General features: G+C 39.1%; 1 protein-coding gene across 1 annotated transcript in view; it reads left to right on the top strand.

Annotated features, from left to right (window-relative positions):
* GALK2 (galactokinase 2) overlaps positions 1–15,913 on the top strand; it is a 672,315-nt gene that overhangs the window by 100,818 nt on the left and 555,584 nt on the right. Inside the window, 2 exon segments of the mRNA XM_053717454.1 lie at positions 28–116; positions 1,728–1,851. Coding sequence (XP_053573429.1) covers positions 28–116; positions 1,728–1,851 — 213 coding nt within the window.

The raw sequence follows: 15,913 nt of genomic DNA, 5'->3' as shown, positions 1-15,913 counted from the left end.
AATTATTTTTATTATTATTATTAACAGGTTGCTGAAGTTGAAGGAAATGTTTCTCACTAAATATGGATCTGAACCTAAATTTTATGTTCGTGCTCCAGGACGGGTGAACTTAATAGGTATTAAATGTTATTTGTTAGTTTTATTTTTTCAGTTGTCACCCCACCCACCAAAAGCTGTGATTCTAGCATTACATAAAGATATGTATTATCTAGGATATACAAGATGTATGTATTCATTTATATTTAATTCTTAACTGTTTTGAGTAGTGTATTTTCAGTAATCCCCCTATAACAGTAACTATAGAATGAGTATCTTAAAAGTACAGTAAATAAAACATTTGTGCAGAGCATGCCATTTTAGCCTCTTCATCCACATTATTTTATTTTTAGTATTCAAATAGCCAAAAAGGCATTAAATTTGTTTCGCACGAAAAAAGGTAACATAATTGATGTTTAAATTGCCATTGAATCTAACCATAAATGTATGGTTTTACACATCTAATAAATAAACATCAGTTGGTCATTGGATAAAATTAATAATTCCCACAGTTCTGCTAGAGATCAATGACAAGCATAAGAACAAAATTTTTAGTTTTATTTTCTACAGAAACTCTGTTATAAATTTGAAAGTATTTTAGATAAAATTATGAAATGATTGTCATGTGCAGTTAATGACCAAGGTTTTTCAAGTAGGAGTTACTGAAGACTTATAACAAGTAGCATAAGGACATAACGTATTAAGTACAGATGGTTCCTTCAGTTGTATAGATGATGTTATATTTTACTCTTGTTCTCAAGCAGTTAAAAACAATAAAACTAGTTTTCCAAAGCAAGAAACATACATAAGTACTGTCCATTCTGTGAAAATCTTTTCCACTTTTCTCATGAGTTTCTCTTGTTTTATCAACACTCTGAGAGCTAGCACAATATAGAGATTTCTATATAGTAAGCTTTTTCATAAAATAAAAATAGAAATTTGGACAATAATTGATTGTGATATTCAAGATTAATTATTAAAAATGATCTAATTAAAAGGGCCATACAGTCTGTATTGTACAGTAAAGAAGTGTAGTTGAATGTAACGGGGAGTATGGGTAGGATTTATGTTTATAACTTTCTTTTTTATCTGATTGTTATGAAATCTGTTTAACGGTAGTCAGTTTATTCCTTACTGACTTGTAATATTTTACATAATAAAAAAAGGAAATAAAAATAATAAAGAAATAAAATGTTCATATATCTGCAGAATACATCATTTTAATCAGCAGAAAAAAATGTATATAGGGAATACATTCCACCCGTGCCAATTTTCCTTCTATTTCCCCAAGTAAATTTTAGCTCATTTATATTTCTTGGAAGAAAACATCATTGTTAACAATTTTATCTTGAATATAATACTGCAAGTCAAATGTTTGTTAGCAACGTATCATTTAGGAAAAAGTGAAGCAAAAATAATAATATGAAGGCTTTGAGAATCCTGTTATTTGTTGCCTTTGATAGGGGTGTGAATATTTTAAGCCATTTTTACTATGGGTATGAAAGTGTCATATGCCTCTGAAGCATATTATGCTTGGCCAGAAATAGATATCAGCAATAAAATGAAGGTTAAGAATTCAAAAGAAGTAGATGGAAAATTGGATATATTTTCTGGACCAGGATGATTTAGCTCCTGACCATGTCCCCTTGAACAAAATGTCAGCTTTTAAACCTTATGCTTTTATGTTGCAGGAGAACATATTGACTATTGTGGTTATGCTGTTCTTCCAATGGCTATTGAACAAGACATCTTAGCTGCCGTACAACCTGTTGGTGGTCAAGTGATTCAATTGTCCAATGCAAACCCTTCTTATTTGTAAGTAGTTCTCTGACACACATCCTGAGATTTAGATATTGTTGCACATTTTTATTTATTAATATTGCTTGTTTACTTAAGCTATCCAAAACACAAATCAATTGCATAATTTAATAATATGTGCAGCAAACATTAAAACATTTAGGGCAAGATGACAAGTGGAGTGTTAATTTATTGTGCGTCTGCAAATGGCCAAATTCACCCGTTTACGGGCGAACGATAAATAACCAGCCATTACAAGTGGCTGGTTATTGCTACCGCGAGCTCGCGGTAGCAATTAGCGTTCCAAAAATTAACCAGAGGTCAGATCTCTGGTTCATTTTCTAAATGTCCCCCAATTGCTCCCACATTTCAGTGTATTAATCTTTTTTAAAAAAATAACTTCTGGGCATAGGGTGTATTTGTCTGCATGATTTAATTAGAGGCTTTATAAGTATATGTTGGTTTCTTGAGCCAATTGAGATTATTAATGATATCTTCCTATAAAGGTGTTATTTGGGCCAAAACACCACATAAGAATTAATGATTCCATCTGTTTAGTGTGAAATTCAATTTACTCTATTCATATTGCTGTTGTGAGGGTAAAGCTGTTGGTGTAAATACAAAATGGACAATATTTTTCAGACTCTGATCTAAAGCCAGTTGGGAACAAAGTGCCTGTATATTTTCTGGTGATTTCATCATTACCATTTGATCATTTTTTATAACTACTAATATCCGCTTATAATTGAGGTGATTTGTTTCAATATCTTTCTCTTTTGCATTAGGACATACTTCAACATCAATCTGCATTACCACTCCTTTCATTAAAATTTGTTTTGATCTAGTTCTTTATACTATGGAAACAAATAATAGCTTCCCCGGAATGCTTTCTTTTTTGTTTTATTTTTGTTTTTGTTTCTTTGTTTTTTTTGCAAGTTATATTTTTTGGAATTTATCTCCAAAAAAGTTTTTTGAACAAAATTATAAGTAGTTTTTTAATATCTTATTTGTATTTAATATATTTATTTTTTTCAATTTTTTTCAACTTCTGTTGCCAATCTTCCATCTTTTGTGAAAAACATTGAATAGATCATTGTTTTACCTCCGAGAAAGATTTACTCTGTTTCTCTGTTGTCTTTTAATGCTACTACATGAAAGCCTATTTCTTTAATATAACTTTTAATTTCAGCAAACTTTTCTCTTACACTTGTTTTTACTTGCAGCATTGCTAAATTCAAATCATCAATTGTTAAAGGGACACTCAAGTCAAAATTAAACTTCTAGATTCAGATAGAGCATACAATTTTAAACAACTTTCCAATTTACTTCCTCTTCTTGTATTTTCAAAAATGAGGCTTCTATTGAATACATTTGCAAAAAAGCAACATACTTTCTCTAAATTCTACCGCTTTGATGTGTTTGGTAGGAAAGTCCAGCAGCGTCTGGTATTTAGGTGTCTGCCTTAAAAATATTTTGACCTGCCCAATTACTCGTGGACTCCACAGCTTGGGTAATAGTTCTCAGGTGAACTCTCACCACCTTATGATTGAAAACAAAATGTATAATTACCTGATAAATTAATTTATTTCATGGTGGTGAGTGTCCACAAGATCCATCCATTTTTAAATTTTTCTTCATTTTTTTGCAGCACTTTTGGTTTGCACTTATTTATCCCTGCTTTGTCCATTTCTACCTTTCTACTACTTCTTCTTGGCTATATGTCAAAATGGAATATCAGAGAGGTGGGTGGGATTGAATGCTCTTAGAGATTTGGGAATCTTTGCCTCCTCCTAGTATCCAGGAGATGTATCACAGTAATGAGTAATGGATTGTGGACTCCTGATTTCCTTATGCGCATCTAATTCATGTTGATCTACAGGGTCTAAGGTAGGATTCCCATTGAAAAATGCATTTACTGATCCTTTGTTCACACTGTATTCAAGGTATCATATTCATGTAAATTATATATAATCTCCTATTTACTAGTACGGTAGTGATAATGAATTAAGCATGAAACGATTGGCTTGAAAATATGCAACATATCTTTTTTTAACTATTTTTGTTTTAGGGAGAAGCAAATTAAGTTGTATTTTAAGCTCAAATTGTAACCTTATTCTCATATTTTATAGGTGTGTGCAGACCCTGAATAAGTGATGCTAAATGAAAGCTAAAGGTAGACTCCAGAGATTTAAGTTATCCCTCCAGAAAATAATATAGGGGATTCAGCATACAAAATTTCATTTTATTACATTACATAAAATAAAAAAAAGTTTATAACAAATTTTATTTATTATGTTGCATAGCAAACCTAACCTTTATTAGCCTGAAAAAAATAATCTCTTAAAAATTTAGAAGAAATACCGAACTTGACCAGCTCACCTGAATTGAACAAGGGTTATTTCCTCAGTAATTTCTCTTAATTCATATAAAGACGATTATCATGCACTTTTCTTCAGGCAACTCCTTTTCTGTGTGTAATTTTTGTGATATTTCATTCAATGATTGGGAAAGTTTGCGTTTTTTATTAATTCTAAAGGAGATCTAATGTGAAGAGGGAGAGATAGTCCTATAGTAAAAAAAAAAATATATAATTCAGATACCACCTAACATGACATGGATTTTGCCACTATTAATCTCTCAACCTGCATATTTGGTTAAGCCTATTGTCAAAATATTTCCAGCATTTTAATAGGGCAAAGAAAGCAGACTGTGCAGATCCAGAAATAGGGACTGAAAATATTGTTGTGTACCTCTACAATGCAGGTGTCTATATAGGGTTCAATGTTGCCCCAATCATGAGCGACATATGGGAGAATTCTAAAAGAAATGCTCGATCAGTGGTTTCCCCTGGACCTATTTAATAGGCACACCATCAAGCTGATTTCACTGACCACCCAGCTATAATTTATGCCAATATTTTGTAAAAATTAGCCAGTATTCATTTTTTCAGTGCTTGTGATACAAATTATCATTAAATAATTTAATGTTAAATTATGTAATGCATGCTTTTGATAACTTAAGTAACATTTATAAATAACAAAAAATGTTATAGTATTTAACTGCCCCACCCAGGTACTTCATAATGCCAACTAGCTGGTCATATTTTCTGTGGCCATCACTAGAGTGGTAAAAATATGCACAATGTTTGGGATCATAAAATGACTAGATTGAGTCAGCCGGTTTTAAGCACAATGTTGTAAACTAGGTTGTTAAAGATGATGGGCCAGATTACATGTGGCGTGCTATTTTACTGCTAGAAGTGAACTTTTAACGCCCGTGGGTTTGCCCGTGTATTACAAGTTGAAATGTTATTGTTTGCATGCGAGTAAAACCTGATGCGCGCGATCTTCAGGATATCGCAACCTTGCTAACTCATTCGTCCCATAGACTTCAATGGAGAGTGTTAACCTGACACTGCATTAGACCTATAGCGCTAAACCCAAAGGTACTTATGCATATTTTACATTACAATGTTCTTCACGTTTTTTCTTTTTCTTTTTAAATATATATTTCTATATATATCAGATTACTTTAAAAAAAAAAAAAAAAAAAAGAGAGACACACACAAATACAAAATTTGTTTTTTTAGCACACCTTACAAAATTTATATATAACATCTGTGAGTGCTGCCAATATGACCCAGTAATTACACAAACAAAGAGGTATGTACGCCAATACCTCTTTGTTTGTGTATATATATATATATATATATATATATATATATATAAAAGAATATCTGCGAGATTACGAGTTTTGCGGTAACGGGTGCGTTGCTAACAAGCATTTTTTTTAACGCTCCCTTAAGACAGCGCTGGTATTACAGGTCTTTACAAACCATTAGCCGCAAAAAGGTGAGCGTAGAGCAAAATTTAGCTCCTCATCTCACCTCAATACCAGCGTTGCTTACGGTAGCGGTAAATTGGCTAAACGTGCTCCTGCACGATTTCCCCATAGGAATCAATGGGCAGATTCAGCTGAAAAAAACCTAACACCTGCAAAAAGCAGCGTTCAGCTTCTAACGCAGCCCCATTGATTCCTATGGGGAAACACATTTATGTCTACACCTACATGAACCCTAAGTCTAAACGCCCCTAATCTTACACTTATTAACCCCTAATCTGCCGCCCCCAACATCGCCGACACCTACATTATATTTATTAACCCCTAATCTGCCCCCCAATGTTGCTGCAACCTACCTACATTTATTAACCCCTAATCTGCCGCCCCCATTGTCGCCGCTACTATATTAAATTTATTAACCCCTAAACATAAGTCCAACCCTAACCCTAACACCCCCCTAACTTAAATATAATTTAAAATAATCTAAATAAAATTACTACAATTAAATAAATTATTCCTATTTAAAACTAAATACTTACCTATAAAATAAACCCTAAGCTAGCTACAATATAAATAATAGTTATCATAGTTAATAGCTATCTGTAACTAGGTATACTAGTTATTAAATAGTTATTAACTATTTAATAACTTCCTAGTTAAAATAAATACAAATTTACCTGTAAAATAAATCCTAACCTAAGTTACAATTACACCTAACACTACACTATCATTAAATTAATTACCTAAACTACCTACAATTAAATACAATTAAATTAAATAAACTAAAGTACGAAAAACAACAAACACTAAATTACATAAAATAAAAAAATAATTACAATTTTTTAAAACTAATTACACCTACTCTAATCTCCCTAATAAAATAAAAAGCCCCCCAAAATAAAAAAAAACCCCTACCCTATACTAAATTACAAATAGCCCTTAAAAGGGCCTTTTGCTGGGCATTGCCCCAAAATAATCATCTCTTTTACCTGTAAAAATAAAATACAATACCCCCCACATTAAAACCCACCACCCACACAACCAACCCTACTCTAAACCCCCCCCCCCTAAATAAAACCTAACACTACCCCCTTGAAGATCACCCTACCTTGAGCCGTCTTCACCCAGCCGTGCACAAGTGGTCCTCCAGAGGGGCAGAAGTCTTCATCCGATCCGGGCAGAAGAGGTCCTCCAGACGGGCAGAAGTCTTCATCCAGGCGGCATCTTCTATCTTCATCCATCCGGAGCGGAGCGGGTCCATCTTCAATCAAGCTGACGCGGAGCATCCTCTTCAAAAGAAGTCCAAGCGAAGAATGAAGGTTCCTTTAAATGACGTCATCCAAGATGGCGTCCCTTGAATTTCGATTGGCTGATAGGATTCTATCAGCCAATTGGAATTAAGGTAGGAAAAATCTTATTGGCTGATGCAATCAGCCAATAGAATTGAGCTTGCATTCTATTGGCTGATTGGAACAGCCAATAGAATGCGAGCTCAATCCTATTGGCTGATTGGATCAGCCAATAGGATTGAAGTTCAATCCTATTGGCTGATCCAATCAGCCAATAGGATTTTTCCTACCTTTTCCTACCAACTTAACATTTAGGTTACTTCCGGTTTCGGACATACCCGGACTAACCAATTCACATTTAAAATTAGTATCCCAGACATGTAATTACAAACCTACATAGTTCATATTGGCATAAAGTTAATTGCCAAAAAGGTGTAACGAATGCTTTATGTGTAGTTCTGTAAATAATATTACGTCACTTCCGGGTGACGCGTCACTTCCGGTACCGAATGACTCATTAGATCCATTTATATCCAAGGTTTTTGGGACATGTAGTTATCAGTTATGGGAACCAGATTAGTATATGAACATATATATCTCAATAGTGGGGCGAATACTTGGTAATAATTAATATTGCTCTAATCTAATATTGTAAAGGGATTTTATTATTATTATTCATTATTTATAAAGCACCAACAGATTCTGCAGTGCTGTCCATAGGTACAAAGATAAAAGTACAGTACAATACAATATTAAAGACACCAGACAAAGTTTAACAAACAAATACAAGGGGAATTGAGGGCCATGTTCCCGTGGGAACTTACAATCTAGATAAGTATATAGCCATATTGATTATAGATTATCTTTAGAATATTCTAATAAAAAAGGAGATATTATATATAAAAAATTATTATATATAAAAGCAAAAAAGGGTCTAAGAGCTACATGTGAAATGAAAGAGTTACCAACCCTCATCTATAAAATCGATTAAAATTATACATATACAGATGGATAATTACAAGGGAACAGTAGATAAAAACTTATTTAAGAGCAGTAAAATCCAAAAGCTAAAACCCCAGAAAATGAACAAATACAGACATAATCTCTCAGAAGAACAAGTAGAAACCCTCAAAGGCTTAGAAAACAACAGAAATGTGATAATTAAACCGGCCGATAAAGGGATTAAGGGATTGTGTTACTGGATAGAGAAGCATATATGACAGAATCAAGAAGAATACTAGGAGATTCCAATACCTACGAGACCCTGAGAGGGGATCCAACAATGAGATTTAAGGCAGAATTAGATAAACTATTAGAAAGGACTAAACATAAGCCCAGCTTAAATACTCCTCCCACTCCCCTCATCCCCCAGTCATTCTTTGCCTTTCGTCCCAGTAGGATGGCAGAAAAGTGTCAGAATTTTTAATTTTTGTTTTTGTCTCTTATGGAGGGTAGTACTCTTCGGCATGGGACAGGAGTTTTATGTAGTCCTGTTAGTCTCTCAGTGAGGGCTTGGATGAAAGTTAGAGTCCGGAGATGCAGTGAGTTTCTTTCTGCGAAACCATGCCGACTCATATTAACAGCTCCTCAAGCAATCAGCGTTGTCGAACTTCACTTCGCTGCCTGCTTTCTTCTCTCATGTCCATGGCGGAGGCGATGCTTTTATCCGCCAAACTTGAAGGGCCGTGTTCCTGTTCCATGGCGTAGATTCCGGTAAGATCGTTTCATTTTACTTTATTCGTCAATGTACTGTGATGTGAATGTTTCCCGAGAGGCTACCACTTTGCGGGTCTAACTTATACATAAGGGTCTCAGTGAGTCTCTTTTAGTATCTTGGAATTGAGGGTTAATATCTCCTGAGGGGGGTTATTGAACAGCGGGTGTTTATAATCATGTTTGTTATGTGATTCAATCTGTTTATGTGTGATGTTTATTGGGCTCATGGTTTGGACATTGAGGCCTTTGGAAGTGACGCAGCCTTTTGGTTGGGTGCACTTTTTTTGGACTGTACGGTTCACCTTGTGTTCGGGCATGGTTACATTCCGTTTTTCCATTTCCGCATTCCCGACCGCGTGACGAGGGAAATTTTCTAGTCCGCAGGGGTCTTGTTATAGGGGGTGGTGAATGCCCTAGCCATTGGGGGTGTCAGGTGCCGTTTTTACTACTTTAGCCCATATTTAAATATCCTCTATCCTGTTATGGAGGATTCTGATGTTGAGACTTTGTTAATTTCAGATTCAGTTACGGAGGATTCTGATACTGAGACTATTTTGATTTCCGATTCTGTGTCCGGTGATGAATCTGGAGTTGCCTTGTTGACTCCTGTCAACCAGTTTTGTTCCGTATGCCATTTCAGAGCGCCTTGTTCCTCGGGCTCGGGGAAATCAAGGGACTGCTGAGCCATCCGCCTCTGGGGGTCCTGTCCTCCGAGAGGCGAATTCCCTACCAAATCATACTTCTGCACATGCGGGTAACCCAGTTTATGGTTCCTCCATGCGGAGTGGTGTGTTTCCCCCGGAGGTTGCAGCACATTTTTGCAACACATAATGTTGGCGATTGTTTGTTGGCAAAGTCCAGACGTTTATTTGAAAATGTGCTCGTGCCCTATTGTCCCGAGCCTTCCGCCTTGGAGAGGGCCTCTACAGTTCCCCGCGGGGGTTCTGTCCCTGAGTGTTGTGCCTTTCGTTACAGGATTGCACGCCTTCGCATGTTGCTTAGACATGTTTTTCAGTTATTGAGTGACCCTATCGTTACCAGTTACAGGGATTTTCAGTCTGATAATTCGAATGGTGCACCTCATTAGACATGTGGGGATTAAGTAATCTCCTGATTGTCATTTGTTTGAGATCTTTCCCAGTTTTGTAAGATAGGGCTCCGTTTGGCTGGTCCTGCGGGTAGGCCTGTGTCTTTTTGGGCGTTAACCTCCGGGTTTGCCTTATATTTTATTTATATCCGATGGGATGTCTTTTATTTGTTTTTGTTTCCTTCGGGAACCTTCTGGGATTGATACTCTTTATTACTTCTTCGGAAGTTGTTTTAGACATGTTAGTCCTATGTTAAAAATGTCTGTTTTTTCCCCTGCGAGGGAGAATTTACGCAGCTTGCTGTTTGGGACCCTAGGTGCTGGCTGGTCCTGTCGGGTTCGTTCAGTCTTGCGGATGTTCAGACACGTGGCGCTGTTCTGCTCGGCTGGTTCGGTAGAAGCGCAGAGTGCTCAGGTTATCATTGTTTTTAATGTTCAACTAAGCATTCGAGAGGACCTGTGGGTCCGTGAGGTGGGAAGGTTTGTTTCAGTCCTTATAGCCTTCAGTCATAGATGACCGGGCAGGGGAGTTTTTCCGCTGCGTCACTCTGACATCTGATTTCGTAGAACTTAGAGTTTTCCTCCCCCTTGTGGTGAAGGGTGGGAGGGCTTAATGCCCCTTACCACTATTGAGCGGTTTGGCCTTCATTTTTAGGCCTCTGTATTTGTCCTTTTAGGGCTTGATCCAACAGCTTGTACAGGATAGCTGTCTAGCATGCGGAAGGTTTTCAGTTTGAAACCAGTTGCAGCTCTTGACACCTTGCAGGTGTTCGCGTAAACTGTGTATCTAGACTCAGTATTTTTCTCTTGACTTGTACTGTCTTTCTGAGTTATAAGAGACCTTTGGGTCTTTTTCCATTGTCTCCGGCTGAGTGGATTTCCTTTTCGGGATCTGTGTTTCCGGATGATGGTTGTTCCCTGTGGGGACTTTGTTTAGCTCAGGTTTTCCGGAGCTGGTTAGGCTTAGTGCCTTCTCTTCCTTGTGTCCTCTGCTTGTGCGGAGGTGTTAGGGAGACTATTCCTGCTAGTAGGATTTTTTTTGAACTCGAGGTATCCCTTGGTTGTCCTGAGGCTCTGAGAAGTATCTTCTTACGACTTCTAGCCTTGCTCCTTGGAACGCTGGACTTTAGCTAGGGGTGGTTCCTTCCTTTGGTCGGGGCTTTCGAGTTCTCTCGCTATCTGGATTTTCCGGATATGCATCCCCATACCCTTGCGTCTGGCCTTTTGGCCAGTTGGGGTGTTTAGTTCTAGGGTAAGGTTTGCCTGAACTATTAGGTACCCGGACCTGCTTTTCTCCCTGAGATTTCTGGTTGCTGAAGCTTTGCTTGGCCTTTTTCCTGACCCAGTCTTGGGTGGTTTTGGAATCTTGGATCTCAGGGCTGGTCGGGGTGTTCCACAGTAGTGGGAACTTGGGCTATGTCCTTGCTCCATCTACCTGACCTGGTCATGGTGGGCCAGGTTCTCTGAGTATTTTTTACTCTTTGCCACAGAGTAATCCATGTCATCTGGTGGTCTGCTGTGTGGCTTGAGCTTCTGGGTTGGTTAGTTCATACCGAGCTGCTGGCGTTGGATGTCCAATTTCAGGTGCGCCTTAGGGTTGCTTTCTCCTGGTCAGTTTGCCAGTGTTTCTGTGGATTCCCTGCTCTGCAGGTGAATTGGGGGGCTGTGCCTCTGCTCGACAAGCTACTTGCAGGGGGTCCTTTTCTAGGATGTCTGTGTTGGGAATTTCTCTTCCCATTAGCCGGGGATTTTGGACCTTGTAGACAGTTGTTGCCCTTCCGGCATCATTCCTTTTCTTTAGGGATATTTTCCTCCCTATGGAGATAGAGTCTTTGTTTGGGGCTTCTCCTGGAGGGGAGGCAGGAAAGAGTTCCCCCTGGGGTCTTGCTGGCTCCATGCAGACTTTTTGGGTAGATCCTTATGTCTACGGCCTTGTTGTCTGTTTTCAGAGTCGGATTGTACTTGTTCTCTTTGGGGATGGCTGTGCTATCCTTACGCTTGTTCCTGTACCTATTGAGGATTATTTTGTTCCCCTGTCTTGGATCCCTGAGGCTGGGTTGGTCCAGCTGGGTGTGGGTCTGCAGATCAGGATGGCCGAGCGGTCTAAGGAACTGTGTTCGGTTGTAGTCTCCTCTAGATGTGAGCTTTGTTGTGTCTATACTGTTAGCTTAGCCTGCTAGAATATAGATTTTCCTTCAACTTGCTCTATTGTTTAGAAGAGGGTTTACTCTTCCTTCTAGGGGGGCCTCGATTGAGGTTTGTGTTCCCCTTTTTAGGGACCTGTGTGTAGGTCCGGCGACTTAGAAACGTGCCCTCTGTCTGGGGGTTGTTTTTGCGGTCTGTTTCTTGCTTGACTGCTTCTTCTTCCTCGCAAGTACCCTCTGTGTTGTCCTGTTATGGGCTCTGTGTTATCAAACTTGTTTTTTTTTCACCTGGGTGTATTACACACTTTTTCATGGTTGAATACTTTAATATTCTATGGTCAGTCACTGGGAGGACTTTGCTTCTTCAGTTGCATTCCGTGCTTGCAGGATGTTGGAGAGACTTCTGTTCTGTCTCTGTGCATGTTCTTAAACCGGGTTTCGCTTGATATAGGTGTGGCCTCCTTTCCCTGTTTGGGCTCCTTTGGCGTCTCTGTGAGCTTGGCTCACTCGTGGAGGTGTTCTTTTTGTATTAGGGGTCCTTTCGGTTTCCTTGGTTCTCCTTTGCCTTGTGCCCTTGTAGTTTCGGCTATTGTCTCCTTGTCACACACCTGATGTACTGCAGTTTATTTCTGTGTTTCTGTTCCTATAGATATAGGAAGTTTGTAGCTCTTTTGTATTGTTGCCCCAAATACAATGTGGATGCAGATTGGGAAACGTACAGTGAGCTGATTTATGAACGAAAGTGGAACTGATAGGAAATTGTAATTATTTCCAGAGAAGATAACCACTATGTTATGTTTTGACTCCCTGAGAGGCAAAAGATCACTGATAGTTTCCTTGGAATAATTAACTGACTTGAGTTCAAAGATTCAAGTTAATTACTGTAATGGTTAATTCTTAGTATTGGACATAGGAGATCAAAAGTTCGCATTCATCCTTCGAGACATACAGTTGCATCCTAGACTTCACACACTCACACGCACTTCCAAATATATTTACAATGTTAGGCAGAGGTCCGTTTATCCGCAGAGTTGCTGAGTATCAAGATTTACAAGCAGTTCATGCGAGAGTAAAAGTAGGCAAGCAAGATTCAATTTTAAGCAAGATTAACAAGCTAAGATGTGGCAAGATTACTTTAGGTTAGCAGAAGCGGATCAGCAGCTTAGGCCGAGAAGCTGTTTGTTACCTGATCCAATTGCGGGGAGCTTCAGTGACGACCGGTGTGAGTGTGACTGACTTCCGGTTTCTGTATCAAGATCCGTTCGGAACTCTCAATCGGCTTTACCGCTTACGATCCGTCTCAAGCTGAATAGTTGGTGCGAAGGTAGGAGACAAAAAGGTTGATTGCTGTTGTGATCCAAAAAGTTTAGAAGGCTGTTAGGTAATAATGAGTAGCGAGCTGCTAATCATTCAAGGCAAAAGAGGACCTGCAAGAAAGTATGGAGTAACCTAAAAATCAAAGTGCTAATACAGGTACAACTTTAATTATCAGGCAGGTAACATGTGAACAAAGGCAGTTTTTATAAGGAGGGGAAGTAGATGGGAAGGATATAGCTTAAAGGTATATCACACTCCTTCATTTGTGGAGATGAGCGGTGGGGGACCGTTTGTTGGGCAATGGTGTCTCCTGGAAGACTGTTGGCTCAGTCGAGTCCATTTGTGGCCTTTAGTTTGGCTTCTGGACTAACTGCGAGTCAGTGTTATTGTGGTGTTTCCTTTTAATTGGGTAGAAATTTAGGCCTGGTGCCCTCCGTATGGGCCCCCTATTGTACCCTCCCATCTTGGTATTCAGTGTCCTCTATAGCTTGGGTATTGTTTTCCCAAAAGTAATGAATGCAGCTTTGGACCCTTTCCATTTAAGAATAAAAACATAAATTATGCTTACCTGATAATTTCCTTTTCTTCTGATGGAAAGAGTCCACAGCTCCCCACCCGTAATTTTACGTGGGGCGTCCTTATATTCTTCTGGCACCTTTCACCCTGATATTTCTTCTACTGTTCCTTGTCCTCGGCAGAATGACTGGTGGATGAGGGGAGTGGGAGGAGGCTTTAAGCCTTTGGCTGAGTTGTCTTTGCCTCCTCCTGGTGGCCAGGTTCTTATTTCCCAAAAGTAATGAATGCAGCTGTGGACTCTTTCCATCAGAAGAAAAGGAAATTATAAGGTAATCATAATTTATGTTTTCCAGTTCCTGAGTCTCAGCTGGAATTGTGGCGTTCCATTCCTAAGGTGAATGGAGCCATTTCTACTCTAGGCAAGCACACTATTATTCCTCTTGAGAATATCTCCTCTTTTAGGGAACCTATGGATAAAAAATTTGAGAATTATCTAATACGGATGTTTCAACATATGGGATACCTTTTTTTAGTCAGCAGTTGCCGCTGTTTGTGGGGGCAGCCACCTATTGGTGTGACTCTGTCAGAACTCATTAAAGTGGAATCCCCTCTTGAGGATATTCAAGATCGGATTAAGGCTGTGAGAATAGCCAACTCCTTTATCTGTGATGCGAACATGCAGATTGTCCGTTTGAATGCCAATACTTCAGGTTTTGCGGTCCTTGCCCGCAGGACCCTTTTGGTTGAAGTCTTTGTCTGCGTATATGGTCTCTAAATCAAGACTCCTTTCTCTAACATTTAAGGGGAAGATCTTATTTGGACCAGGTCTGGATTCCATAATTTTTACTGTTACTGGGGGAAAAAGGTGCATTCCTTCCCCAGGACAAGAAGAATAGACCTAAGGGACGTCAGTCTTCTACTTTTCATTCCTTTCGTTCAGACAAGGCCCAAAGAACTCCATCGTCCTCTAAGCCAGAGCAGTTCAAGAGCACTTGGAAGCCTGTCCAGTTTTGGAACAAATCCAAGCAGACCAAGAAGCCTGCAGATAACAAATTCACATGAAGGGGGTCCCCTGATCCGGGATTAGATAGAGTAGGGGGCAGACTGTCTTTCTTTTCTCAGACGCTTGGTTTTGGGATGTTTAGGATCCTTGGGTGTTAAATGTTGTATCTCAAGGATACAAGATAGGATTCAAGTCTCATCCTCCCAGGGGCAGATTCCTCCTCTCCAGACTATCTTCAAGACCAGAGAAGAGGACAGCTTTTTTAGATTGCACCCGGGATCTCTCTTCCTTGGGAGTAATCATCCCAGTGCCTGTCTCAGAAGGGGGACAAGGGTTTTATTCAAACCTCTTTGTGGTTCCCAAAAAGGAGGGAACTTTTCATCCAATCCTGGACTTAAAGTGCCTCAGAGTCCCGTCATTCAAAATGGAGATGAATCCTCCTTCTAATACAGAAGGGGAAATTTATAACTACTATAGATCTGAAGGACGCATACCTTCATGTTCTGATTCATTGAGATCACTTTCAGTTCCTTAGGTTTGCCTTTCTGGATCAGCATTTACAGTTCATAGCTCTGCCCTTTGGCTTAGCTACTGCTCCCAGGATATTCCAAAGGTACTGGGTGCTCTTATAGCTGTAGCCAGATCTCAGGGTATTGTGGCAGCTCCTTACCTGGACAATATCTTGGTACAGGCTCCATCTTTTCGTTTCGCAGGAGAACACTTGGAAAATAATCTTCGGTCACATGGATGGAAGATAAATCGAGAGAAGTGTTCTCTGGTTTCCAGTACCAGGGTGTTTTTTGTAGGTACGGTCATAGACTCCAAATTAAGATTTTTCTGACAGATCAGAAAATGTTCCAAGCTGATTGCGAGTTGTCTTTCCCTCCAGGCCACTTTAAGACCTTTGGTGGCCCAGTGCATGGAGGTAATTGGGATCATGGTGTCCTGTATGGACATTATTCCTTTTGCCGGATTTCATCTCAGACCTCTACAACTATGTCTGCTGAGACAATGGAACGGCGATCATTCAGACCAGTCTCAAGTGATGGTCCTGGACAATCTCAAGAGAGACTCTCTCTCTTGGTGGCTTTGTCAGGATCACCTATCCATAGGCACGTGCTTCTTGAGACCATCCTGGGAGATTGTGACTACGGACGCCAGCCTTTTA

Source organism: Bombina bombina, chromosome 6 (assembly GCF_027579735.1).
Source record: "Bombina bombina isolate aBomBom1 chromosome 6, aBomBom1.pri, whole genome shotgun sequence".
Lineage (NCBI taxonomy): Eukaryota > Metazoa > Chordata > Amphibia > Anura > Bombinatoridae > Bombina > Bombina bombina.
This window is presented reverse-complemented; position numbering and strand designations above follow the sequence as displayed.